This window comes from Callithrix jacchus, chromosome 8, assembly GCF_049354715.1.
Source record: "Callithrix jacchus isolate 240 chromosome 8, calJac240_pri, whole genome shotgun sequence".
In the NCBI taxonomy this organism is placed as follows: domain Eukaryota; kingdom Metazoa; phylum Chordata; class Mammalia; order Primates; family Cebidae; genus Callithrix; species Callithrix jacchus.
This window is the reverse complement of record NC_133509.1, coordinates 110,034,525-110,058,629: the sequence shown is the minus strand read 5'-3', so window position 1 is coordinate 110,058,629 and position 24,105 is coordinate 110,034,525. Positions and strand designations below refer to the sequence as shown.

The window sequence follows — 24,105 nt, the reverse complement described above, 5'->3', positions numbered from 1 at the left end:
CCTGACACATAATTAGTTTGTCATTTCAGTATATTTTATACTCGTTTTGGAAACCGGTATGGTCATAACAGAGTAAATAGGATCTTTCTAAATTTCATTTAGCCCTAACATTGATAGTTTTAACCGGACTTATTTTGGCACCTTGGTGACCTTTTGAACTTCTATGACTACTCTCATCTCCAGGAAGTAGATGTCCTTAGATCTAGGTAGGTCTGTTAATTTTTTTTTTTTTTTTTTTTTGAGACAGGGTCTTATTCTGTTACCCAGGCTAAAGTGCATGGCTCATGGCTCATGGCTCATGGCTCATTGCAGCCTCAATTTCTAGGGCGGCTCAGGTGGTTCTCCCTTTTTTTTTTTTTTTTTTTGTAGAGATGGAGTTTTCCTGTGTTGCCCAGGCTAGGCTCCAACTCCTGGGCTCAAACGATTCACCTGCCTCAGCCTCCCAAAATGCTAGGATTACAGGCATGAGCCACTGCACCCAGCGGTGTTATGTTTATCTTGCTGTTAGACTAGATCGTCTTCACATTTATTGCTGCTCCTGGAGTAGTTGGTGGGGCCTGTGGTGGGAGGTGTGGAGGCAGCAAACTACTTTGAATTTGTCTTGTCACAAGAAGCTTCTCTCTTGGATCTTGATGCTCCACCAAGGAAAAGAATCTAGAGATTCTCTAGAGGTTAGATTAATACCTCTGTTTTGAGAAGCAGTTTTTTTCAGAGAGTTAACGCCTTTTCTTGGCACAAATAACTGTGTAAACTCTTTAGATTCAAATCATCATTATAATGGGCGATTTTGATATGGTTTAAAAAGAGTTTAATTTTACTGGTATTTTGGAGGTGTTATACAGGAAAAGGCTTTGTAACGTGTAGCTTTTCCAAACAGTACCTACCATGACTGCTAAGAATGATGTTAATAGATAGGGTGGTAGAGAAGGCTTTCTCCTAGGCAGTGAGCCTCATGAAAATAGATGTAGGCCTGGCCCGGCCCAGTGGCTCACGCCTGTAACCCCAGCACTTTGGAAGGCTGAAGCAGGTGAATCACCTGAGATTAGGAATTCAAGACCAGCCTGGCCAACATGTGAAACCCTGTCTCTACTAAAAATACAAAAATTAGTCGGGCATGGTGGCAAGCACCTGTAATCCCAGCTACTCGGGAGGCTGAGGCAGGAGGATTATTTGAACCCAGGAGGCAGAGGTTGCAGTGAGCCAAGATCATGCCACTGCACTCCAGCATGGGCGACAGAGTGAGACTCCATCTCAAAAAGAAAAGAAAAAAGAAAATCGATGCAGAGTGCTGTTAGCATATAGGAAACACTTGCTTCAGGGGACCAGCAGCACTTAGCTACTTTGAGAAAGTTGGCTTCTTTGTAGAAGGCATAGAGTGGGCAGAACAGGTCAATTACAAGTGTTTACTATGTATCAGGTGTTTAAGACTCTATAAACTATAAATCATTTTAATTTCCTTGAGTTCAGGGGCCAAACTAGTGTGGAGGGAGGGATAGGATAAAATCAAAACAATTTGTGAATATGACAATATATGATTGAATGTTAATTGTGTGACACAGTAAGTGTTGTAGGGGTTCGGGGAAGAGAGAGCATGGACAGGAGTGGTTGAAGGAGGCTTGAAAGATAGGTCCAATTTGGGTACAGTGAGCATGTATGCTTTTGGAAGTCAGTTTAAATGCTGTAATGACACTGGTAGGGAGTTAAGAGACCATGGTACTGTTCATCTTGGTTGGCCACCCAAAGGGCTGAGTAACTTTACGGAATCTTTAGTTTCCTCATTTACCTTGTAACTATAACATCCTTTGATTATTTAACAACTACATTCAGCTTGCCAGGGGAATGTCACCCCCTACTGGAGAACCTGTGGTGCACATTATCTTACAGACTTGGCAAAACACCTCATGCTTCCAGCCGTGAGGGAAAGTAGAATAGAATACCAGCCTGCCTTCATGAGGCATGTATAATTTGGCATTCTTAGAGATCTTTTGTACAGTTCAATCAACTGTTTAGAAGAACAGAACAACAGAAAAGTAAGAATTTCGATACTGAGGATTTGTTTTTTAGCTTTTTGCACTATGATATAAAGTCTTAATGCTATTTATTGGATGCTTAGTCCTGAGCAAGTAAAGAGGGTCTTCTTGAGAATACTTACCATGATTTGTCTTAAAATTTTACTCTATTGCCCCATAAAAATAATAGCAATGGGAAACCTAGGAAGTTTATTAGTCAAACTTTATTAGTCAAGCAAAAAGGGCAACTTATATAGATCCTTGTAGCCTAATATAGCTTGTTCATTTCAACTTTGATTCAGGGAAAACTTAGTATAGTCATCTGGTTTTCTTTATTAAATTTCTAGTACTTACAGAATAAACTCGGATAGACTTGAATTCTGATCCCAGCTGCACCAAGCTGTGATACTTTGGGCAAGTTATTTAACGCCTCAGAGCCTTAGTTTCCTCATCTACAAAACTTAAGGATAAAAATATTCACCTTATAGGTTTGCGAGGATTAAATGAGATTATAAAATATACCACATTGTGAGCATATATGAATAGGTCTGATTCATTATACTACCTTTTTCATCCCCTTCCCCAGTTTCGTCTCAGCCTAACTTTGGAGCCTTTTATTTGCTATTATCCCCTACCCTCCCAAAGCATAAGTATGTGGCAGTCATGTGTGTACACACACACACACCCTATAGTCTAGTTTCTAGCACACCAGACTGTTTATGTCTTGACTATTCATAGTTGCTAAACATGCCTGCACTTTACTTCCTCCGTGTTTTGGTTTACAGGTTCCCCTCGGCCTTAAACGCCCTCTCAAAAGTCCTGCCCAACTTGTGAGACCCAGCTCACCCACTTCCTGTTAAGCTTCGCTTTGTCCTCCCAACTAGAACTCGGTTTTTAATGTGTATCTTTGTTGTAGAAGTTACTACATAAAGCCATATATTATGGTTATAACTTACTGTATAAGCCTCTCCATCAGATTATGAGAGCTTAAGATCGTAATTTATCTTGGTACCTTGCACATAATTAGAACTCAGAAAAAACATTAAGGCCTTAAAATGTTTAAAAAAAAAATCAAGAAACTTTTTACATTTGTTTTAAGCTGGCTACAAAAGTCTATTTTTAATTATGTATTCTTACAATAAAGTTTTTTTCTATCTTATTATTATTACTTTGTAATAGAGATGGGGTCTTGCTGTGTGTTGCCCAGGCTAGTCTCCAGCAATCCACCCGCCTTGGCTTCCCAAAGTGCTGGTATTACTGACATAAACCACTGCCCCTACCCTGCAATGAAGTGGGTTTTTTTTGTTTTGTTTTTACCACTGACTACTACTATTTCTTTATTTTTTTTTTTCGAGACAGAGTCCACTCAGCCCAGGCTGGAGTGCAGTGGTGCCTTCTTGGCTTACTGCAACCCCTGCCTCCCAGGTTCAAAGGATTCTCGTGCCTCAGCCTCCTGAGAAGCTGAAACTCCAGGAGTATGCCACCATGCCCAGCTCATTTTTGTATTTTTAATAAAGACAAGGTTTCATCATGTTGGCCAGGCTGGTCTCGAACTTTTGTCTTGAAGTGATCCACCTGCCTTGGCCTCCCAAAGTGCTGAGATTACAGGTGTGAGCCACCACACCCGACTAATTTTTTTCTTTTGTAAAAATTAACAACAGAAATTTATTTCTTACAGTTCTGGAGTCTAGGAAGTTGAAGATAAGGGCGTCTTGTGGTCAGGTTCTGGTGAGGGCCCTCTTCTGAGTGCATACTGCCTTCTCACTCTGTTCTCACATGGAGGAATGTGGAATTACTTTCCTTAATAGCATTTCATTGTTGTCTGTCAGATTTTGGTGGTTTGAACAGATCTTTGTTCTTTAATTTCCTCCAAATACTATTTTAATTTCTAGTTTTAGATTCAATGTAGAAATAGATCTATGATTGTTGTTACTGTTGAGTATCCATAGTGTACTAGGTGTTTGGAATAGCAAGTTAGATTTCAGTATTGTTTTAGTCTCTTGAGATTTCTTTAAGATTTCTAGACTTTAGTATCATGAGTGAACGTAATTATTAGGCAAAAAACTGACTTTTAGGCAATGAGACTTCATCCCACTAATGAAGTTTTGAAAATAATTTCCTGGATGAAAGATGGGATTCAACAGAGATTTTTTGTGTGGGGAGGAGTTATAGTCTCACTGTCTCCCAGGCTGGAGTACAGAGGCGTGATCTTGGCTTACTGCAGCGTTGACCTCCTGGGCTCAAGTGATCCTCCTGCCTCTAGCCTCTCAAAGTGCTGGGATTATAGGCGTGAGCCATTGTGCCTGGCCTTGGCAGAGATGTTGTTGGGGAAATAAAATCAACTTTGAAGATAGGAATTTGACTGTTTGGTTATGAATAGAGGTGTAGGGTCTGGAGTAGCACCTATACTAGGAAAGCGGTTGGGGATTGAATGATTAAGTAAACAATGTGGAATATAAGCAGTGTGGAATGCTATGCAGCAGTTAAGAAGAATAAAGTGAAGTGATAAGCACTGACTTTTTTGGAAAGATCTTATTAAATGGAAAAAAGGCTATAGAACAATGTATGTAGTATGATCTCATTTATACATATATTTTAAGTTACATTTTTCTGTGTACATTTACATACAAAAGCATAGTGTCTCAGAAGAAAAAGTGTGTAAACATAATACATCAACTTTATAACCGTTGTTACCTCTGGAAATCAATGCGGGAATGTGGAGATTGAGGAACCATGAAGGTAGACTTTTGGTTTATATTCTCTGCTTCTGGAGTTTAAATTTTTAGCAGAAGAATATATTTATGTGTTGGTTGTACAACTAAAAAATAAATTTTATTACTGGAAAGGGATTGGGTACTGCTTGCAGGGGGCTGTAATCTACAAAAGCCATCTTCAGTACCAAGTTTAATTCCATCATTGTTTTTTGGGCTTTAAGCCTCTGGACTATTGTCCTTTAACCAAAAAAAGGGAGGGGGGGGCAGGAAAGGGGGATTAAGTAGGCTTTAAAGTAATTTTTAAAAATATTATTTTCAGCTGGCAGAGACACAGCCATAGTTTCACTTCCAGTTTCTTTTGCAAATTTCTATTTAGGGAACTTTAAATAATTTATCTCTAAGAAGTATCATGCCATTTCTTTTATACTGTCTCATTCGGGAAGCTCTGGGGTGGGGAGGGAAGTATAGAGCAGGAGGAAAGATGTTAGACCAAGGCTCAGCTTGTATAGCTCCTGTATTTTTCTTGGGGAATGTTTTTGTTCTGCAGCTCTGTATGAGATCAATGAACAGATATATATTCTGGGTTAATGACAAAACCTGGCATTTGGCCATACAACTAGGAAAGTTAGCTCTGCGCATTAACCATTGGTTAAATCTTACACCCAGAAGCTGTTCTGCAGTTACCAGTCACACTGTTAACTGTAGCCAACATTTTACAAATGCAAGAAAATGTGCATCTGGTGAGAGAAAACGTAGGTGTATCATCACAAGTCTATCACCATATTTTTATGGACCTTAAATATAAACTCAGTTTTTATATCCCAATCTTAACAGCAGTTTGTTTTATTTTAAATAACTTTTGTTCACGCATTTAGTGAAGAATATAATAAGAAAACATAAAATAAATGCCTCCTGTTCATCCCTTGTTGACTGCTGTTAACACTTCATAGAGAGAAAGGACAAGGACAATGAATTGAACAAAAGAGAGGGAAAAAGTGGGCCATAGGGAATGTACAGTAAATAGGGAATGAAGAGGCAGATATAGAAACAGAATTATTAAGGCCAGGTGAGGTGGCTTATGCCTGTAATCCCAGCACTTTGGGAGGTCAAGGCGGGCAGATCACCTGAGGTCAGGCGTTCGAGACCAGCCTGGCTAACGTGGTAAAGTCTCATCTCTACTGAATATATAAAAATTAGCCTGGTATGGTGGTGCACACCTGTAATCCCAGATACTCGGGAGGCTGAGGTGGGAGGATTTAAGATCTGGAAAGCTGGCCAGGAGTGATGGTGTACACCTGTAATCCCAGCACTTTGGGAGGCCGAGGTGGGCAGATCACAAGGCCAAGAGATCCTGGCCAACATGATGAACCCTGTCTCTACTAAAAGTTCAAAAAATTAGCTGGGCATGGTGGCGCATGCCTGTAGTCCAGCAACTCAAGAGGCTGAGGCAGGAGAATCACTTGAACCCTGTAGGCGGAGGTTGCAGTGAGCCAAGATTGTGCCACTATGCTCCAGCCTGGTTTCAGAGTGATACTCCATCTAAAAAAAAAAAAAAAAGAAAAAAAAAGAAAAAAGCTCTGGAAAGCTCTGGTGGTTTATCCCATTTTAAAGACAAGTATAATCTAAGATTGCTAAGAAAAAAACATAGAATAATGAAATCTTTGCTGGTGTGATACATGCCTCTAGTTATTAGATACTCTTAGAGTTTTCTTAGGGGTCTAAGTTGAGAACAGGAGACAGTTAATTTCTTTCTCATATCCTTCATTCCTCAGTATACAGGGAATTCCCTTCGAGATTTCTTTTGATAATTGGCTGTGTTATTTCTAAAAGAAAAATCAGTGCAGTTTTCTAACATCTGTGCTCTGATATTAAACCTTAAAGTTATTGTAGGATTTATCGGAACAAACCAGAATTCTCTACTTGTGTATTTTGAATTATTACCTTAATGCTATAATAACACATGTTTAATAACATGCTGTCAGTCCTATGTACTGTCCAAGGTTTAATGAATTTAGTGGTTTTTCTTCTGAAATCAGGTTTGACCTAATATGACTCTCAAATTTATTATATTAATAATATTGTTTACTTCTTACACATGAGTGGAAGGGCAAAGTAAAGTGCTTTACTAAAGTCCAAAATCAGCTGGGCCTGGTGGCTCACACCTGTAGTCCCAACACTTTGGGAGGCTCAGGTGGGCAGATTGCTTCAGCTTAGGAGTCTGAGACCAGCCTGGCCAATATGGTAAAACCCCATCTCTACAAAAAAGTACAAAAATTAGCTGGCAGTGCGTGACTGTGGTCCCAGCTACTGGGGAAGCTGAGGCGGCAGGATGATTGCTTGAGCCCAGGAGGTTGAGCCTGCAATCAGCCGATAACATGCCACTGCACTCCAGCCTGGGCAACAAAGTGAGTGAGACCCTGTCTCAAAACAAAAAATTTTGAGACAATAGTATATCTTACTTAATAGCCTACTGTTGTTATATTACTTCTAAAGAGATTTTAGTCAAAATTAAAGTATCAAAAAAGGTCTGAAATGGAAAGATATAGTCTATAGGGAAAGAAAGAAGCCCAAATTTAAAAATGTTAGGATGATTGATAGGGAAGAATTTAAATCTGGTGAAACTTTTAAAATAAGACTCCTAAGACTGGCACAGTAGCTCACGCCTTTAATCCCAGCACTTTGGGAGTCTGAGGCGGGCGGATCACAAGGTCAGGAGATTGAGACCATCCTAGCCAACATGGTGAAACCCCATCTCTACTAAAAATACAAAAATTAGCTGGGCATGGTGGTGTGTGCCTTTAATCTCAGCTACATGGGAGGCTGAGGCAGGAGAATGGCTTGAGCTGGAGAGTTGGATGGAGGTTACAGTGAGCCAAGATCACACCACGGCACTCCAGCCTGGCGACAGAGTGAGACTCCATCTCAAAAAAAAAAAGACTCCTCCGTTGCCTTCCTTATGTTCTTGACTGAAGCAATGTTTTCAGGGAGCTGAAAATATTCATTCTTTTCCAGATTGCAAAAGTTGAGAAGCTCAAACCATTAGAGGTGGAGCTGCGACGCCTAGAAGACCTTTCAGAATCTATTGTTAATGATTTTGCCTACATGAAGAAGAGAGAAGAGGAGATGCGTGATACCAATGGTGAGGGGGAAGGCGACTCTTCTTAAGTGATCCATAAATGAGACCATTCCCAAACTTTGAATTCTGGTGTACCCTTTTCTCAGTTTTGCCAAGACGGGTAAATGGAAGGGAAGTTGCTTGCTTCACTGTTGCTGCTTCTAACGGTAAATGAGCCTTGTTAGATTTTCAAGAAAGTAGAAATTTCTACTGTGATAAATGCAGTTGACAACATCCTGTTAACCTATACCCATATCAAATAGCACCAATCTTTGTAATTTTCAACATTTATATATAGGATAATGAACTTAAAAAAAATTAGCTGAAATCCTACTATTAGACCTAGGAACAGAGTGAAGTTAATTGCCTTTACCCACCTCCCCTGCCATTGTTTAGCCAGCTGAGGAGGCTCACTTCATTATGTTTATAATGCTTTTTTTTTTTTAGAGTCAACAAACACTCGGGTCCTATACTTCAGCATCTTTTCAATGTTCTGCCTCATTGGACTAGCCACCTGGCAGGTCTTCTACCTGCGACGCTTCTTCAAGGCCAAGAAGTTGATTGAGTAATGAATGACTGAGGCACATCTTCTCCCACCTTGTACCTCAGCCAGCAGAACATCGCTGGGACGTATCTGGCCTAAGGCATCCTACCAATAGCACCATCAAGGCACGTTGGAGCTTTCTTGCCAGAACTGATCTCTTTTGGTGTGGGAGGACACGGGGTACCACCTACACCCAAAAAGTCAATGAGGGACTTCTTTTTAATTTGGTAGGATTTGGACTGGTTTTGCAACAATAGGTCTATTATTAGAGTCACCTATGACAAAAAAACAGGGGTTACCTTGATAATGCCAAAGTCAGCATTTGTCCTGGGTTCCCTTGTGTGATCTGTTTGAACCATGTTTTCTTTTCTTCTCCCACTTGCTCAGCAGCTTGGGCTTCCATTGTACTTCTTTTACCAAGATTTTATGTGACCATGTTGACTTCATTCGGATTGCCCTCTTTCAGTTTTCTTGTGAAAACACCCTTAACTTTCCCTTTACCCTTAGCTGAAATGTTTACATAGCTTCTGGTGATACGTTTTCATGACTTTATGTCTCTGAAAATGGTGATGGATGTGACACTTCATAAAAGTGAGCTTTGAACTGTAGATAACTCTTAAAGAAAATGTCATTTCAGGCAATTAAAATATTTGTGCTCAACTGCTTGAACTTTATTCGTGTATGTTTATTTAGTTCTGTGCAATTTTATCACATGTGGATTCATGTGACTACCATCACAAGAGACAGAACAGTTCTATCACACAGATCCCTTTTGCTGCCCTTTTACAGCCACAGCCACGTCCCTTATCCCCTCACCCCAACCTGTGGCTACCGCTGTTCTGTCCACCATCTCTGTAATTTTGTCATTTCAAGAATGTTCTATGAATGGAATCATATACAATGTAATCTTAACGAGGTTGATTTTTCTTCATTCAGTTAATTCTCTTGAAACCAAGTTGCATGTATCAATAGTTTGTTCCTTTTTTTCTTTTAAAAAATGTTTTATATATTTAGGGGGTATAAGTGCAGATTTCTTATGTGCATATATTGGATTGTGGTAAAGTCTGGGCAGTTCTTTTTGATTGCTGAGTAGTATTCCATGGTATGGATGTACCACAGTTTGCTTAACCATTCACCCACTAAAGGACAGAAGAGTTGTTTTCAGTTTTTTGCCCTTACTAATAAAGCTGCTGTGAACATTCATGTACAGGTTTTTATGTGAACATTTTCATTTCTGGGATAAATGCTCAAAAGGGCAATTGTTGGGTTGTGTGGTAAACATTTATTTTTGTAAGAAACTACCCTACTCTTTTTCCAGACTGGTTGTATCTTTCACATATAGCCACTCATACAATTCATACAGCAATGTATGATTGATTGTTTCTTCACATCCACACCAGCATTTGGTATTATTATCTTAACCATTCACATAGATGTGTATAATGATGCCACATATGGTTTTAATTTACATGTTCCAATGGCCAATGATGTCGAATATCTTTTCATGTGCTCATATGCCATCTATATATCCCCTTCAGTGAAATATATGTTCATGTCTTTTGTTTATTTTCTATTTAGATCATTTGTTCTTTTTACTATTGAGTTTTGAGTTTTTTATATATCCTAGCTAAAACTCCTCTGTTAGATATGTGGTTGCTTGAATTTTTAACATAACTTCTACCAAGGAAAAATAAGTAAAATTTCCAACTCTTTTTGCATGGCCACTTACTTAATTCTGTGTTCCACCTAGAGAATTAAGAGATATGATGTATAAAATAGACATCTAGGAGGGCCATTAAGAGAATAAATACTTACAAATACATGTTATGAAAGCAAAGCCAATAATCACTGTAGGAGTGAGTATGAGGTACCTAAAGGGCCAAAACTCATGTAAATAAGAGAAAATGCAGATATAAATATTTATAAAGTTATGAAAAATGCTATCACTTGAAATCTTTCCCACATCTCCCAGCGAAGTAGGTTGGAGTTTATCCTTTCTATAATCTCTTTTTAACCCTGCTATTACAGGGCTTATTTAATCACAGTGGCAAGAATTTTATGTATCTTGCAGTAAAGAAGCAGAATATTGGAATTGAACCCTGATGTATTGGCCTGGATAAAGTACAAAGGTGGAAGAGGGAGTGAGTTATGTTGTTAAAATCTCAGGATATTCTGTTAATGTTCCAGCCACTATGAACCCAAAGCTTTTTTTTTCCACTTTTGACTCCTTGTACTTTATGTGGTATTAAAGTAGTTCTGTCATTAACTTGTACAACATTGCCATCTGCTGTTGAGAATTGGTAGGTACTGCTTCTGAGAACCTGGATGCAGTTCCTCACCACAGGGGCAGCAGATGTTAAAAAAAGTCTGTTTGTACTATTACATATACTAAGTTACAGAGGATGCATCCAAATAGAGAATAATAAGTGGGCTAAGATCCATTCTCAAACTTTTTTCTTGAGACAGAGTCTTGCTGCAACACCCAGGCTGGAGTGCAATAGAATGATCTCGGTCCACTGCAACCTCCACCACCTGCGTTTAAGCGATTCTCCTGCCTCAGCTTCCCAAGTAGCTGGGACTATAGGCGCATGCCACCACACCTGGCTAATTTTTGTATTTTTAGTAGAGACAGGGTTTCACCTCAAGTGATCCGCCCGCCTCTGGCTCCCAAAGTGCTGGGATTACAGGCGTAAGCTACCACGCCCAGCCGCCATCCTTAAACTTTTAAATGTGAAATTCTATCATGTACCATTAGCCTAACAAGATTTTCTTTCATATTTCTGACTGGTGCCTTTCCCCTTTTTAGGAGCAATGAAAGCTACTGTTAGTTATGTTCTTCAGATGTGACAAAATGTCAAAGAAAAAGATAGGAAAAGAGAATATTTTATTTTGTTGATGCTTTTGTTCCCAAGTGTGACCCTAAACTTAACCTTTGTAGGAACTAACATTCTTTCATGTCCCCTCCCTTTACTCATGCCAAAACTATCAACTGGGACATTTTGTGCTTTTGTTTTAAAAGTTAATTGATATTATACTTTGGTTTTATCCAAAAAGGAAAAGTATTGCCTTTGACAAAAAACTGATATAAGAGCAAATAAGCTTTAAAAACGGGTGTTATCTGCTTTCCTCCGTTTTTGAGCATATTAACCAAAATGGTCTGTATAATATAAATGAGGACACAGTTTAAGTGAGCTTTGTTATACCATTGTCATGGACCCCTGTCATAAAGCCATTTTTTTGATTTGTTTGGGAAAGAGTCATGTGGGATTTATACAGATTCACTTGTAAATGTTGGATTGGGGGGTTTTGTGTAAATTTTCACAAATAAAGGCTAGCAGAAACCATTTTAGGTGTATATTCTGTTACTCTTGAGTATTTCTATGTCTGGATTGGTGATAATTCTTCCATATTTCTCCACTTTTAAATTATGGCAAATGATACCTGATGAATTAGAGAAAAAATATTGTTATTCTTCAGTTACTGCAGTTCTATAGTTGATATGAGCTAGTAAAAGATTATCATATTTTTATGTATGTAATATATGTATATTTTTATACATAATTAAGAATCCTTCATTATGCATCTTCAGACCAAATACAGTTCTGTAAGCTAGGCATTTTATTCCCTTTATCTTCTCTCTTTTGGAAACTGCTACTATTAGGTTGGTGCAAAAGTAATTGCGGTTTTGCAATTAAAATTGCTACTACATAGACTCATTCCTACAGAGAGCCATCTCCCTTGCCTTCCATTCCTAAAAGACCCCTCCTAATATATGACCCCTCAGCTCACTTTAGGCCTATCATATCCAATGCAAAGCCCCACTCCAGGAGGTAAACGCCATTTTCTCCTCTCCTTTCACTTACATTTGAACATTTTTCAAAGCTTTCCAAGAGCCAATATGAAGTGCTTTGCACACTCACTGACTGGCCTCTTATTTATCCTATCTGCATTCTCCCTCAAACTTTATTATGAATCCATAGTCTGTAAAGTAGTGGTTTCCATTATTTGGGTATAAATGCTTTAATATCAAAAATGTTGGCAGGGCACAGTGGCTCACGCCTGTAATCCCAGCACTTTAGGAGGCCAAGGTGGGTGGATCATGAGGTCAGGAGATCGAGACCATCCTGACTAACAAGGTGAAACTTCGTCTCTACTAAAAATACAAAAGATTAGCTGGGTATGGTGCGCACGCCTGTAGTCCCACCTACTTAGGAGGCTGAAGCAGGAGAATCAGTTGAACTTGGGAGGCAGAAGGTGCAATGAGCCAAGATTGTACCATTGCACTCCAGGCTGGGCAACAAGAGAGAAACAAAAAAAAGTTTTCAGGCCGGGCACAGTGGCTCATGCCTATAGTCCCAGCACTTTGGGAGCTGAGGTGGGTGGATCACGAGGTCAGGAGTTCAAGACCGGCATGGCCAACATGGTGAAACCCTGTCTCTACTAAAAATACAAAAAATTAGCTGGGTATGGTGGCGAGTGCCTGTAATCCCAGCTACTCAGGAGGCTGAGGCAGGACAATCACTTGAACCCAGAAGCCAGCAGTTGCAGTGAGCCAAGATCATGCCATTGCAATCCCGGCTGGGTGACAGAGCAAGACTGTGTCTCAAAAAAGAAAAAAGTTATACCTTTAGAATAAATGTTGACTATTTTTGAACTTATGAATATTCAAAGATAAGACAATTTGTTTTAGTTACATCCAATATGATGAAGAATTCAGCAGGAATGTCTCTGCTCTGTAATAGGTCATGTTTCTTCTAAGCTTGTAGTATCTATGCATTACCATTAGAACAATTCAGTTTCAGGCCAACCAAGTTATAGAAAACTAGTTCCTCGTTGCAAAGGTGCCAGGAAAAATGAATTTTAAAGCTTAGGCTGAAATCTATTCAGCCTCTTCAACATTCCCAATTTGAAGTAATTGTTTTTTTTTTCTCATTCAACTGAGAAACACTTTATTGAGCATCTTTTCTGTTTAACAAAGTTAACTGAGAATAACAGAATTAACAGTTAATAGAATTAACATATTTAAGCCAAACTAAACTCTGGAGTTTATCTAAAGAGGTAATACCTATCCTCAAAGTGCCTTCTAATTTATAGGAGGATGTAGATGGAATGGCCTCTATCTGGAATGATCTCTCTACTTTGTTTAGCCACCATTGGATTTAACATTCTGTATATTCCTCTGGGGAGTCTGCACTCACATGGCAAGTTTGGCTTGGACAGACGCCCCCCATAAATGCCTTTCTAGAATCTTGCACTTTAACAGCCCTTATACAAACTGTTTTAATTGCCTGGTGGTTTTCTGTTACATGGATTGTAAGCTGTTAAGGAAGGAATTTTTCCCAAATCCATATAACACTATTTACTTATTTGAGACAGGTTCTTGCTCTGTCACCCAGGCTGGAGTGCAGTGGCATGATCTTGGCTCACTGCAACCTCCGCCTCCTGGGTTCAAGTGATTCTCATGCCTCAGCCTCCCAAGTAGCTGGGATTACAGGCATGTACCACCACACCCAGCTAATTTTTGTATTTTTAGTAGAAATGGGTTTTCGCCATATTGGCCAGGCTGGTCTTGAACTCCAGGTTTCAAGTGTTCAACCTACCTCAGCCTCCCAAAGTGCTGGGATTACAAGCATGAGCCACCACGCCCAGCTAGCCACATGGCTTTCTCAGCTCCATCACATCCTGCTTTTTCATGGCTCAGGAGCCAGATTGCGGGGTTCAACTTCCCAGCTCCTCTTAATAGGTCGGTCACATTGAGCAGGTTACTTAGCCTCTCTGTACCTCAGTTTCTGTAAAATGGGAATGTTAAGATAATACATAGGACAATACATAATAATGTGTGGGATAATACATGAAAAACTTTTAGCATAATATCCAGAACATAACAATAAATATTCGTTATCTCTGCGATGTAGACCACATTCTCACAACTTTATAGAGTTAAAAAAACAAGCTTAGAGATGTAAAGTTGCCGAAGGTCACATAACTGATGAAACACATTGTTCACTGTATTGATGTTTTCCTACTTGATAGCAGGGAGCATGTTATTGCAGATTTCCTGTTTCCAGTGTGTGGCACCAAGTGCTCAAAAAATGTTTCATGAGATCATATGGTCAAAGATCGAGAAAAACATATAGAAGAAATTGAATCGGGAGAAAGAGAAGGGGGAAAAGTAAAGCAGGAGAGTTGACTTACAATATTTTTGGAGTTGTGTAGAAGACGGAGGGACTTAGGATGGCTCTGGGAGAAAGAACTGAGCCCAGGGACCAAGATGATAGGCAGACATTGAGGCTGTCTATATATTTTTTTCTTTTGAGACAGAGTCTCACTCTGTCGCCCAGGCTGGAGTGCAGAGGCGCGATCTTGGCTCACTGCAACCTCCGCCTCCTGGGTTCAAGTGATTCTCCTGCCTCAGCCTCTCCAGTAGCTGGGATTACAGGTGCCCACCACTACGCCCGGCTAATTTTTGAATTTTTAGAGTAGGGGTTTCACCAGGTTGGCCAGGCTGGTCTCAAACGCCTGACGTCGGCCTCCTAAAGTGCTGGGATTAGAGTACAGGTGTGAGCCAACCTGACCCGCCACATTATCTTTACTATACTATCTCTCTAAACAAGAATGCTGTCCAACTTTGGAAGGGGGAAGAAGGTATACACTGAGGCTGCTTCCCCAATCACCCTCTTGAGACAGGCCTGACGCCAAGATGAGACTGGACGACCTCTGGAACTCGAAGTTGTATGGGGACCGGACCAGGGAGGCCGAGGAGGGTCAATAGACCCGTGAGGTCGTACCGTCAGTGATGCCCTTGTTCCCGTGGGAGCTCTTCGGTTCCACGCGGTTCCCACCACGGGCCCGCCAACCCCAGCCCGAGGCCTCACTTTGCAGGCCGGGCCCGAAATCAGGAAGCCTTGGCCGTTAGACGAGCCAAGCGAGGAGGCAAAGACGGAGGAAACTCAGCCGGGCCGGAAACAGAGAGAACTGCTTCCGGGTCAGGGGGCAGTAGCTACCATGGAGCCTCGCGGGGTAGCTGGGCTGACGGATTCGCGGGCCGGTGTCTGAAGCGAGCGGGGCGCAGCGCGGCCAGCGCCGCCGGGCATACGCAGGCCGGTCCCTAAGGCCCGCGGTCGCCGCCATGTCGGTGCTGGGCGAGTACGAGCGACACTGCGATTCCATCAACTCAGACTTTGGGAGCGAGTCCGGGGGTTGCGGGGTCTCGAGTCCGGGGCCTAGCGCCAGTCAGGGGCCGCGAGCCGGCGGCAGCGCGGCGGAGCAGGAGGAGCTGCACTACATCCCCATCCGCGTTCTGGGCCGCGGCGCCTTCGGGGAAGCCACGCTGTACCGCCGCACCGAGGTAGCGGCCCTAGACATCGGCCGCCTTGCCTGGCGCTGCCGGGTCGCCCCAAGCCCCTCCTTCCCGGTCCCGCTTTCCCCGCGTCGTGAGCTTAGTCCTTAGGCTCCCACAGGGTATAAGTCTCAGGGTCTTCACCATTTTGCTCACACTCACCAGCACTGGAAATTGGTTAGATCATTGGTTTTACTAACTAGTCATTTTTGATTTACCTAAGTCACCGAACCGTCTCTGAGCTTTAGTTTCCCCATCTGTAAAATGGCTTAGTGATAATACCTTGAAATCATCTTTTTTTGTTAAAGATTATCTTAAGAATCAAACGAAGGCGCTTGTTCTGTAAATTAAAATGGTATACGAATGTGAGGTATTGCCAAAACTTACTTCCTCTCATGCAGTATATATATAGCTCTCCAAGGTCGGGGTGGAGAGGAGGGGCATAGCTTCAAAATTCCCACACCAGTGGCATCTCCGTTATTTTTGTCATTATCTTTAAGTTCAGCAGTGATCACTCAATTGGAAGCTTTTTTTGAAGCTCATTGGGAAGATTTTTGTGTGTTGGTTCTTCATCAGTGTTTATCCTACAGGGTTTATGCATGTGAAATACTTTGTTGGCATATTCTGAGCCATTAGTTCTTAATTTGGGGGGCACAAGGACCCCTTTGAGAACCTAACATAAGCAAAGTAATCTTACTCCCTCCAACACGTTTGCACATATGCACATCCTTTGGAGAGATCCATGGATCATGGAATTCCAAGTTAATAATATATACTAGTGCAAAACTCTGCAGTGATGATTCTGCTTCCAAAAACTAACAATACACTGGATTTGATTACTAAAATCTTACTTTAGGGTAAATATTTAATGAGAACTTGCTGGGGTTGCTGAAGGTGATTCATGCATCAGAAATCCATCTGCAGTTCTGGTGTGTGTTCCAAGGCAGCATACTTTTAAGGCTGAAAGATGGAGGAGAGAAGTGGTTGCGAGGGAATATTTTTAAGTGTTCTTTTTTATCCTGATGCCACATTAATGTATGATGTTAGAGTTATTCTTAGTAGTCTATTTTCTTTTTGCACTCAAAATGAGAAAGAGGAGATAAGGACTGTTATTCCTATATTTTAGTTGGAGAAACCAAGACAGTATATTTAAGTGACTTGCTCACTTAAGTTACAAGTAAATCTTGGACTAGAACTAAAGTCTTAAATCTCCTTGCCCATTTCCTTTTTATTATCCTGTTGAACTTGATTACTGGGTTTGAGTTAAATCTGATTACACTTCCTAAAAATTGCATAGTGTTATCCGTATCACCAAATATTTATTAGATCTGTGAATTTACGGAAGTTCAGAAGCACCCTTTTCCTCTAGAAGCTTATATTTCAATAGGAAAATAAATTAGCCATTGTTAGTAAACAAAGAGCATTAAGTTGCACATGTGGAGATCTGAAAAGAATGGACAAATAGCATTTCAGCTTATGAGGTCTAAATATGAAAGGCATAACCATCAGTGTTTATCCTGCAGAATTTATGCATGGGAAATACAGTAAAAGGTTCATCAGAGTCTTTTCAAAAACAATGTAAAGGCTTGGCAGAGGCATTCAAAAGGATAGGGAGAGTTATATAGATGGAGATGCTCCTGGGCTAGGAAGCAGTGTCAGCAAAGAATGAGGCCAGGCACGGTGGCTCAGGCCTGTAATCCCAACACTTGGGAGGCCAAGGTGGTCGAGTCACTTGAGGCCAGGAGTTCTAGACCAGCCTGGGCAATACAGTGATACCCCATCTCTCTCTTTTTTTTTTTTTTTTTCCTTTTTTGAAACAGAGTCTTGCTCTGTCGTGAGGTGCCAGGCTGGAGTGCAGTGGCATGATCTTTGCTCACTGCAACCTCCACCTCCCAATTTCAAGCAATTCTCCTGCCTCAGCCTCCTGAGTAGCTGGGATTACAGGCACTTGCCACCACACCCAGCTAATTTTTGTGTTTTTAGTAGAGACGGGGTTTCACCATGTTGGCCAGGATGGTCTCGATCTCTTGACCTTGTGATCTGCCTGCCTCAGCCTCCCAAAGTGCTGGGATTACAGGCGTGAGCCACCTCGCGCAGCCATACCCAATCTCTTTAAAAAAAAAAAATTTAGCTGAGTGTGGCAGTGCGTGCCTGTAGTTCTAACTGCTGGGAAGGCCAAGGTGGGAGAATTGCTTCAGCCCAGGAGTTGAAAGCTGAAGCGAGCTATGAGTGTATTCTAGTTTGGACAACAGAGTGAGACCTTATCTCTAAAAAAACAAAAATAATAAATAAAAGGATAGTAGACATCAGGAGCTACAGGTAAGTTTTCAGGAATAGAAGAAAATGTGATACATAAAAGTGTGATAGGAAATTATAGAGTTGCAAAAGGGGGCATGACTTACTCTTAGCGGAAAGGGTAAGTGAAAATCAGTAGGGAAGTCTAAATTTATAAAACTAGAGGCAAGTTTAGTATTTTCATTTTAGATGAAGCTGTGATCAGCTATAGATAATTGCTCCCCAGTTCTCTACTTCTCCAGAATTCTTGCCCTGCTATAATCACCATCATGATTAGCAGTCTGTCATAGTGTCCTCAATAGAATGTTTTTGAAATCTATCCCCAATCCATATTTTTACCTGGAACTAACATCATGCAAATTAAGTGTTACAGCAACAACGTCTTAATGCTTTACTTCCCCTGTCCTGCAATAAATTATAGTGCTGAATTCTACATATAATCTTTAAAGTCTGTTAAAAGGGAAAAATAAGAGGAGTCAGTCTCTGCCCCTCTAAGAAGTTTTCCGTCTAGGCTTACAGATGTAGGTATGGATTCGTTTGCTGTCAGGCAAGAGGAAAGCACGATACCTCTGTTACTGTGTTGTAGGATGACTCACTGGTTGTGTGGAAAGAAGTTGATTTGACCCGGCTATCTGAGAAGGAACGTCGTGATGCCTTGAATGAGATTGTTATTCTGGCACTGCTGCAGCATGACAACATTATTGCCTATTACAATCATTTTATGGACAATACCACTCTACTGATTGAGCTGGAGTACTGTAATGGTAAGGTAGACTTCAGTGGGCCTTTCTCCAGCAAGACTTTCTTAGACTCATACTTACCTTGAGGATAGGAATATAACAAGAGGCATATACAGTGATAAAAACTTTAAATGAATTTATAGAGTTTAAGAGAAACTTTTCAGGCCTTGGAGAGTTTTCAAGTGGTATACCAAATAAGGAGAGGGATTTTCCCCTGCATACCCAAATTTTCTCTTGTGATTATAGTTCCATTTTCAAACTATTTTTTCTTTGGTTGGATTTATTTTTCAAAGTTTTTCTTTATGAAATGACATTAGTTAACTGGAGTGTGGATTGGTACCACTTGATACAATATTTAATAAGATTTTACAGGTGATATTTATTTATATTGTCTTCAGCTAAAGCTATCCTATTAAAAAGTGGTCCAAAGATCATAACTGAGTGAAAATGATAATATGGGCCGGGCGTGGTGGCTCACACCTGTAATCCAAGCACTTTGGAGGCCAAGGTGGGCAGATCACCTGAGGTTGGGAGTTCAAGACCAGCCTGACCGACATGGTGAAACCCCATCTTTATAAAAAGAAAAAATGATAATATGGTAAAGCATGGCCCTATTTATCTGGTCTTTGATTTCTTCAGATCATTTTCTTGTAAGAAAGCAATATAGACTAGTTCTTAAGAAAATAGACTCTGAACCCACATCCGAAGTTTCTCTACTTTCTCTATAACCTTGGTAAGAAACTACTACTCTGTGCCTCAGTTTCCTGATTTTAAAATGAGTTTGTTGGCCAGGGACAGTGGTGCACACCTCTAATCCCAGCATTTTGGGAAGCCAAGACAGGAGGATCCCTTGAGCATAGGGTTTTGAGGACAGCCTAGGCAACATGATGAAACCCTGTTGCTACCAAAAATACAAAAAATTAGCTGGGTGTGGTGGTGTGCATCTATAGTTCCAGCTACTTGGGAGGATGAGGAGGGAAGATGGCTTGAGACCAGGAAAAAGAGGTTGCAGTGAGCTCAGACCACTGCACTCTGTCCTGGGTGATGGAGCGAGACCTTGTCTCAAAAAAAAAAAAACAGCATAGTGGGTCACACCTGTAATCCCAGCACTTTGGGTCAGAAGTTCGAGACCATCATGGCCAACATGGTGAAACCCCATTTCTACTAAAAAGACAAAAATCAACTGGGCATAGTGGTGCATGCCTGTAATCCCAGCCACTCAGGAGGCTGAGGCAGGGGAATCTCTTGAACCAGGGAGCAGAGATTGCGCTACTACTCCAGCCTGGTGACAGAGCAAGACTCTGTCTCAAAAAAGAAAAAAAAAAGAGTTTGTGGATAACAGTACCTACTTTCTAGGGTTGTTGTATTAAGTGCATAGTGCTTGGTAGGTAGGAAGTGTTTGCTACATACTGTACTAGCTGTTAATTATCTTATTGTACAAGAGAACCTCCAAAGCCCTATTCTGAACTGCCTGCTAAAGACGTCCCAACATATTTATCACTTACAACATTCTTGTGTTGACTCTTGTATATTATGATCATTGGTGATCAAAGCCATTTTCAAGATTATGTTAAAAATTTTCAAAGTAGCAGAAGCCCTAGGTAGTTAACTTCTTTCGTGATTAGGAAGAACTGGAACAAATGATACATTTATTGAAACTAAATTATTAAGTTGCAGGGGAAAAGCAGTTGTAAAAACTTAAGACGAACCATCATTACTTGCAATCTGTATTACTTGATAAAGGAAAGAGAGAAGTAAATTCACACTTATTCCACAGGAAGGAATTAGTAAAGAGAGTAATGATTGGAAACAGTCTAGGGGTAGACCCTAAATTTTGGGAAATTTTTCAGTGTGAAGTAGAAAATATGTCAATATACACCCTATAACTACAAAACATTGCATCACAGACGTGATCCCATTTTTTTCTTTTTTTCCCTGAGATGGATTCTCACTGTCACACAGCCTGGAGTGCAGTGGTGCTGTCTTGGCTCACTGCAACCTCTGCCTCCCAGGCTTCCTGAGTAGCGGGGACCACAGGCGTGTACCCCAACACCCAGCTAATTTTTTGTATTTTTGGTAGAGACAGGGTTTTGCCATGTTGCCCAAGCTGGTCTTGAACTCCTTAGCTCAAACGATTTGCTCACCTCAGCCTCCTAAAGTGCTGGGATAATAGGCATGAGCCACTGCACCCAGCCTATACCAAGTGTTATAGTAGTCACAACTGGGAGAGTTGTTACAAAAATATTGCAGAGTCCTTAAAGGGGAGTTCTAGAAAAGAAATCATCTGATTTTGAATATATACTTGTTGGGAATAACAGGAATGGTCTTTACTCTTTTCTAAAAATTTCTTTTTTTGTATTGAGCCTCTTGTGTTAGAGAGGAAAATCTTTGAAGAATATTTCTGATGCAGTCCTTGAGACATGGGAAGAGTTTTGTGCCCGTGTGAAAAGCCAAAAGAAGTAGTTGCCTATGGAGAGAAACAGAATCCTTCATTTCTTTTGTGTCATCTGTTAAAACCCTGTTACAGGAGCCAAGCTTTGATCTGTATTAAGCAATTCAAACCTGTGTCTTGTTTAATTGCAGGAGGGAACCTGTATGACAAAATCCTTCGTCAGAAGGACAAGTTGTTTGAGGAAGAGGTAATTCATATTTTTATGGAAGGAAGTTAGAATTGTAGTGTTGTAATTCTTGCATTCTAGTTCTGTATTTACTCTTCCAATAATGAAGAGTGTTTTTTTCCTTTTGTTCAGACTCCTTCCAGGCTCTGATATTCATGAGAAAGGAAACCTCTAACCAGGAAGCTGTCTATAGCTGCTTCCTAAACGTTTTACCTCCACATCATGATTCTCTGTGGGCTTTCTTTCCTGGTTCTATTACTGCATACTGGTATGCCCAGTTTTTAATAACTTTGCATTCTTCCTGAGTTTTTCCACATGTCTGCTTTACCATACTATATTTTATAATGACATTGGAACTGTTTTATGAGGAACCTGTTTTTTGTGTTTTTTTTTACCCCTTCACTTTTCTTTGCCTACTCAATCTGCAAGGAAGAGGTGTCAAGTCATGTTGAATCATAACTTCTGGTTGCAGCTTTCTTTTGTTTCGTTTGTTTGTATATGTGTGTGTGTTTACTTAAATGGAGCTTTTTGTTTCTAATTCAAGTATTTATTGTTTCTCTGCAGATGGTGGTATGGTACCTATTCCAGATTGTTTCAGCAGTGAGCTGTATCCATAAAGCTGGAATCCTTCATAGGTAAGAAGTGAAAAAATTTATGGATGGATTCTTTCCTACCAATTTAGCCCGTACCCTGGATACTCCCATCAACACTTTTCTTTTCTTGATTAAGCAGGCAAGAGTTTTTCCATTGATATCATTAGGAAAGGAAAGTAATGAGGAATGTTATTTTCATTTCCTGAGGTTAAACTGTGTTTATGATCTAGGAAGAATCTCCTCAGTAGCTAAGTACTTCCTAGTCATTTCTTTTTTTTTTCCTTTTAAGACAGAGTCTTGCTCTGTCGCCCAGGCTAGAGTGCAATGATCTTGGCTCACTGCAACCTCCACCTCCCTGGTTCAAGCGATTCTCCTGCCTCAGCCTCTTGAGAAGCTGGGGTTACAGGCACGTGCCACCATGCCTGGCTGATTTTTATATTTTTAGTAGAGACAGGGTTTCACCATGTTGGTCAGGCTGGCTCGAACTCCTGACCTAGTGATCTGCCTACCTCGGCCTCCCAAAGTGCTAGGATTACAGGCGTGAGCCACTGCACCTGGCTGTCATTTCTTTAACAGACAAAAATTTTAGAGTTCAGTTTGCTAATTTATCAGTAAAGCTTAGAAAGCCTCATAAGGAGTGTTTGGTAAGAATTCGCAGCAATAATAATTGCCAATTGTTTTTGAGTCTGTAATTAAGCTCTTTTAATTTAAATAAAAGTCTCTTCACTTTGTACGATTAAGTGTACAAATTTACCAGATCTCTGGGGAAAAAAACTTTCATTTCTAGCTAATAAAGAGAACCGTCTCAATAACATTTTCACATCATTATAACCTTCTTAAGTGAGTCATTGACTAGTGCCAGAGATTAATTATAATATACTAAGATTTCTTTTTTCATTGGTTTGTTCATTCAATTAATGTATATTTCTTGATAACTATTGAATGGCTTCTGTTGCATGTTGTTATTTTCTTTTTAAAAGTAATGAAGTATATTGTTCTGATTTATTCGCATCTTTCAATAAAGGAAGCCCTAGTGAACCAGGCATAGTTCATTTTGTTTTACATATGGTCCATTCACCCTTAGAAAAATAGCTTGTGATTTTATTTAGATGACTAAATGGCCTAAGCATATTGTTACAGGGACATGTAGCCTCTTCTCTTGCCTTAACAGATTATTCAAAACTTTGACACCAACCAAGTTTGTTAAAGTTGTCTTGATATCACTTAATTCAAGGCATAAGTAATAGTTGAAGGGGGGGGTATCTTATGGGAATTATGGTTACCTATAGCACCATTTTCCTCATCTGACCCTCTCAACTTTTTCTAATAGCTTCAGTAGTATTTCTATGCTGTGAAGTCCTAGAGGATGAAATTAATTCTCTGCCTTCACTTCTTTAAGTTCTCTTTTCATTGTTAAACAGCATGTGAAAGTGATGACCACTGTGGAATGTTTAGGACAGAATATGAGCAATGGTAAAACTCTTTTTTGTTTTGTTTGATTTTTGAGACAGGGTCTCACCCTTTGCCCAGGTTGAAGTGTAGTAGTGCAATCATGACTCACTGCAGCCTCAGAGTCCTGGGCTCAACTGATTCTCGGGTGCTTTAGCCTCCCAAGAAGCTAGGACTACAGGCGTATGCCACCAATCCTGACTAATTTCTTTTTTGTAGAAATGGGGTCTCATTATGTTGCCTAGGCTGGTCTAGAACTGCTGGCCTCAAGCAATCCTCCTGCCTTGCCCTCCCAAAGTGCTGGGATTACAGGTGTGAGCCACTGCACCCGCCCCACACTCATTTTTATTCTGTAATAATCCTGGGCAAGATGGGGGATGAAATAAAACAATTATCTGTGTGAACTTAATATGCAGCATCTTTTTTTTCAGAGATATAAAGACATTAAATATTTTTCTGACCAAGGCAAACCTGATAAAACTTGGAGATTATGGCCTAGCAAAGAAACTTAATTCTGAGTATTCCATGGCTGAGACGGTATGTGTTGCCCTTGTCTTCATTTTTATTTTATTTTCCTTTCCAGCACTGTGAAATATAACTATGTTCCCTAAATCTTGCATATTTTTCTCAGTATTCTTGGAAGTTCTCCATACTTTTAATGCAAGTCTTCAGAAATCTTTTTCCTGGGC

General features: G+C 40.4%; 2 protein-coding genes and 1 long non-coding RNA gene across 9 annotated transcripts in view; 2 read left to right on the top strand and 1 right to left on the bottom strand.

Moving 5' to 3' along the window:
- TMED10 (transmembrane p24 trafficking protein 10) overlaps window positions 1-11,726 on the top strand; it is a 46,909-nt gene extending 35,183 nt beyond the window's left edge. Inside the window, exons 4-5 of the mRNA XM_002754119.7 lie at window positions 7,736-7,862; window positions 8,286-11,726. Coding sequence (XP_002754165.1) covers window positions 7,736-7,862; window positions 8,286-8,407 — 249 coding nt within the window. The 3' untranslated portion in view covers window positions 8,408-11,726. The remainder of the gene's footprint in view (window positions 1-7,735; window positions 7,863-8,285) is intronic.
- On the bottom strand, window positions 11,265-15,349 carry LOC103795855 (uncharacterized). Its single transcript, XR_623494.5, has 3 exons — window positions 15,171-15,349; window positions 13,983-14,171; window positions 11,265-11,823 (listed from the first exon to the last, which is right to left on the bottom strand). It is a non-coding gene; the product is annotated as an uncharacterized LOC103795855 (long non-coding RNA).
- A 28-nt stretch (window positions 15,350-15,377) lies between these two features.
- The window catches only part of NEK9 (NIMA related kinase 9), a 53,793-nt gene continuing 45,065 nt past the window's right edge, over window positions 15,378-24,105 (top strand). For 6 of the 7 annotated variants that reach the window (XR_013521404.1, XM_078335464.1, XM_035261050.3 and 3 more), the window contains exons 1-5: window positions 15,378-15,730; window positions 18,603-18,780; window positions 21,340-21,395; window positions 21,939-22,009; window positions 23,848-23,953. Coding sequence is in view for 6 of the 7 variants with exons in the window: in XM_078335464.1 (XP_078191590.1) it covers window positions 15,512-15,730; window positions 18,603-18,780; window positions 21,340-21,395; window positions 21,939-22,009; window positions 23,848-23,953 (630 nt within the window). In the remaining variant the exon portion in view is untranslated. Of the gene's footprint in view, window positions 15,731-18,602; window positions 18,781-21,339; window positions 21,396-21,504; window positions 21,643-21,938; window positions 22,010-23,847; window positions 23,954-24,105 lie in introns of those variants that run through there. The other variant, XM_054240215.2, reaches the window with a different exon arrangement.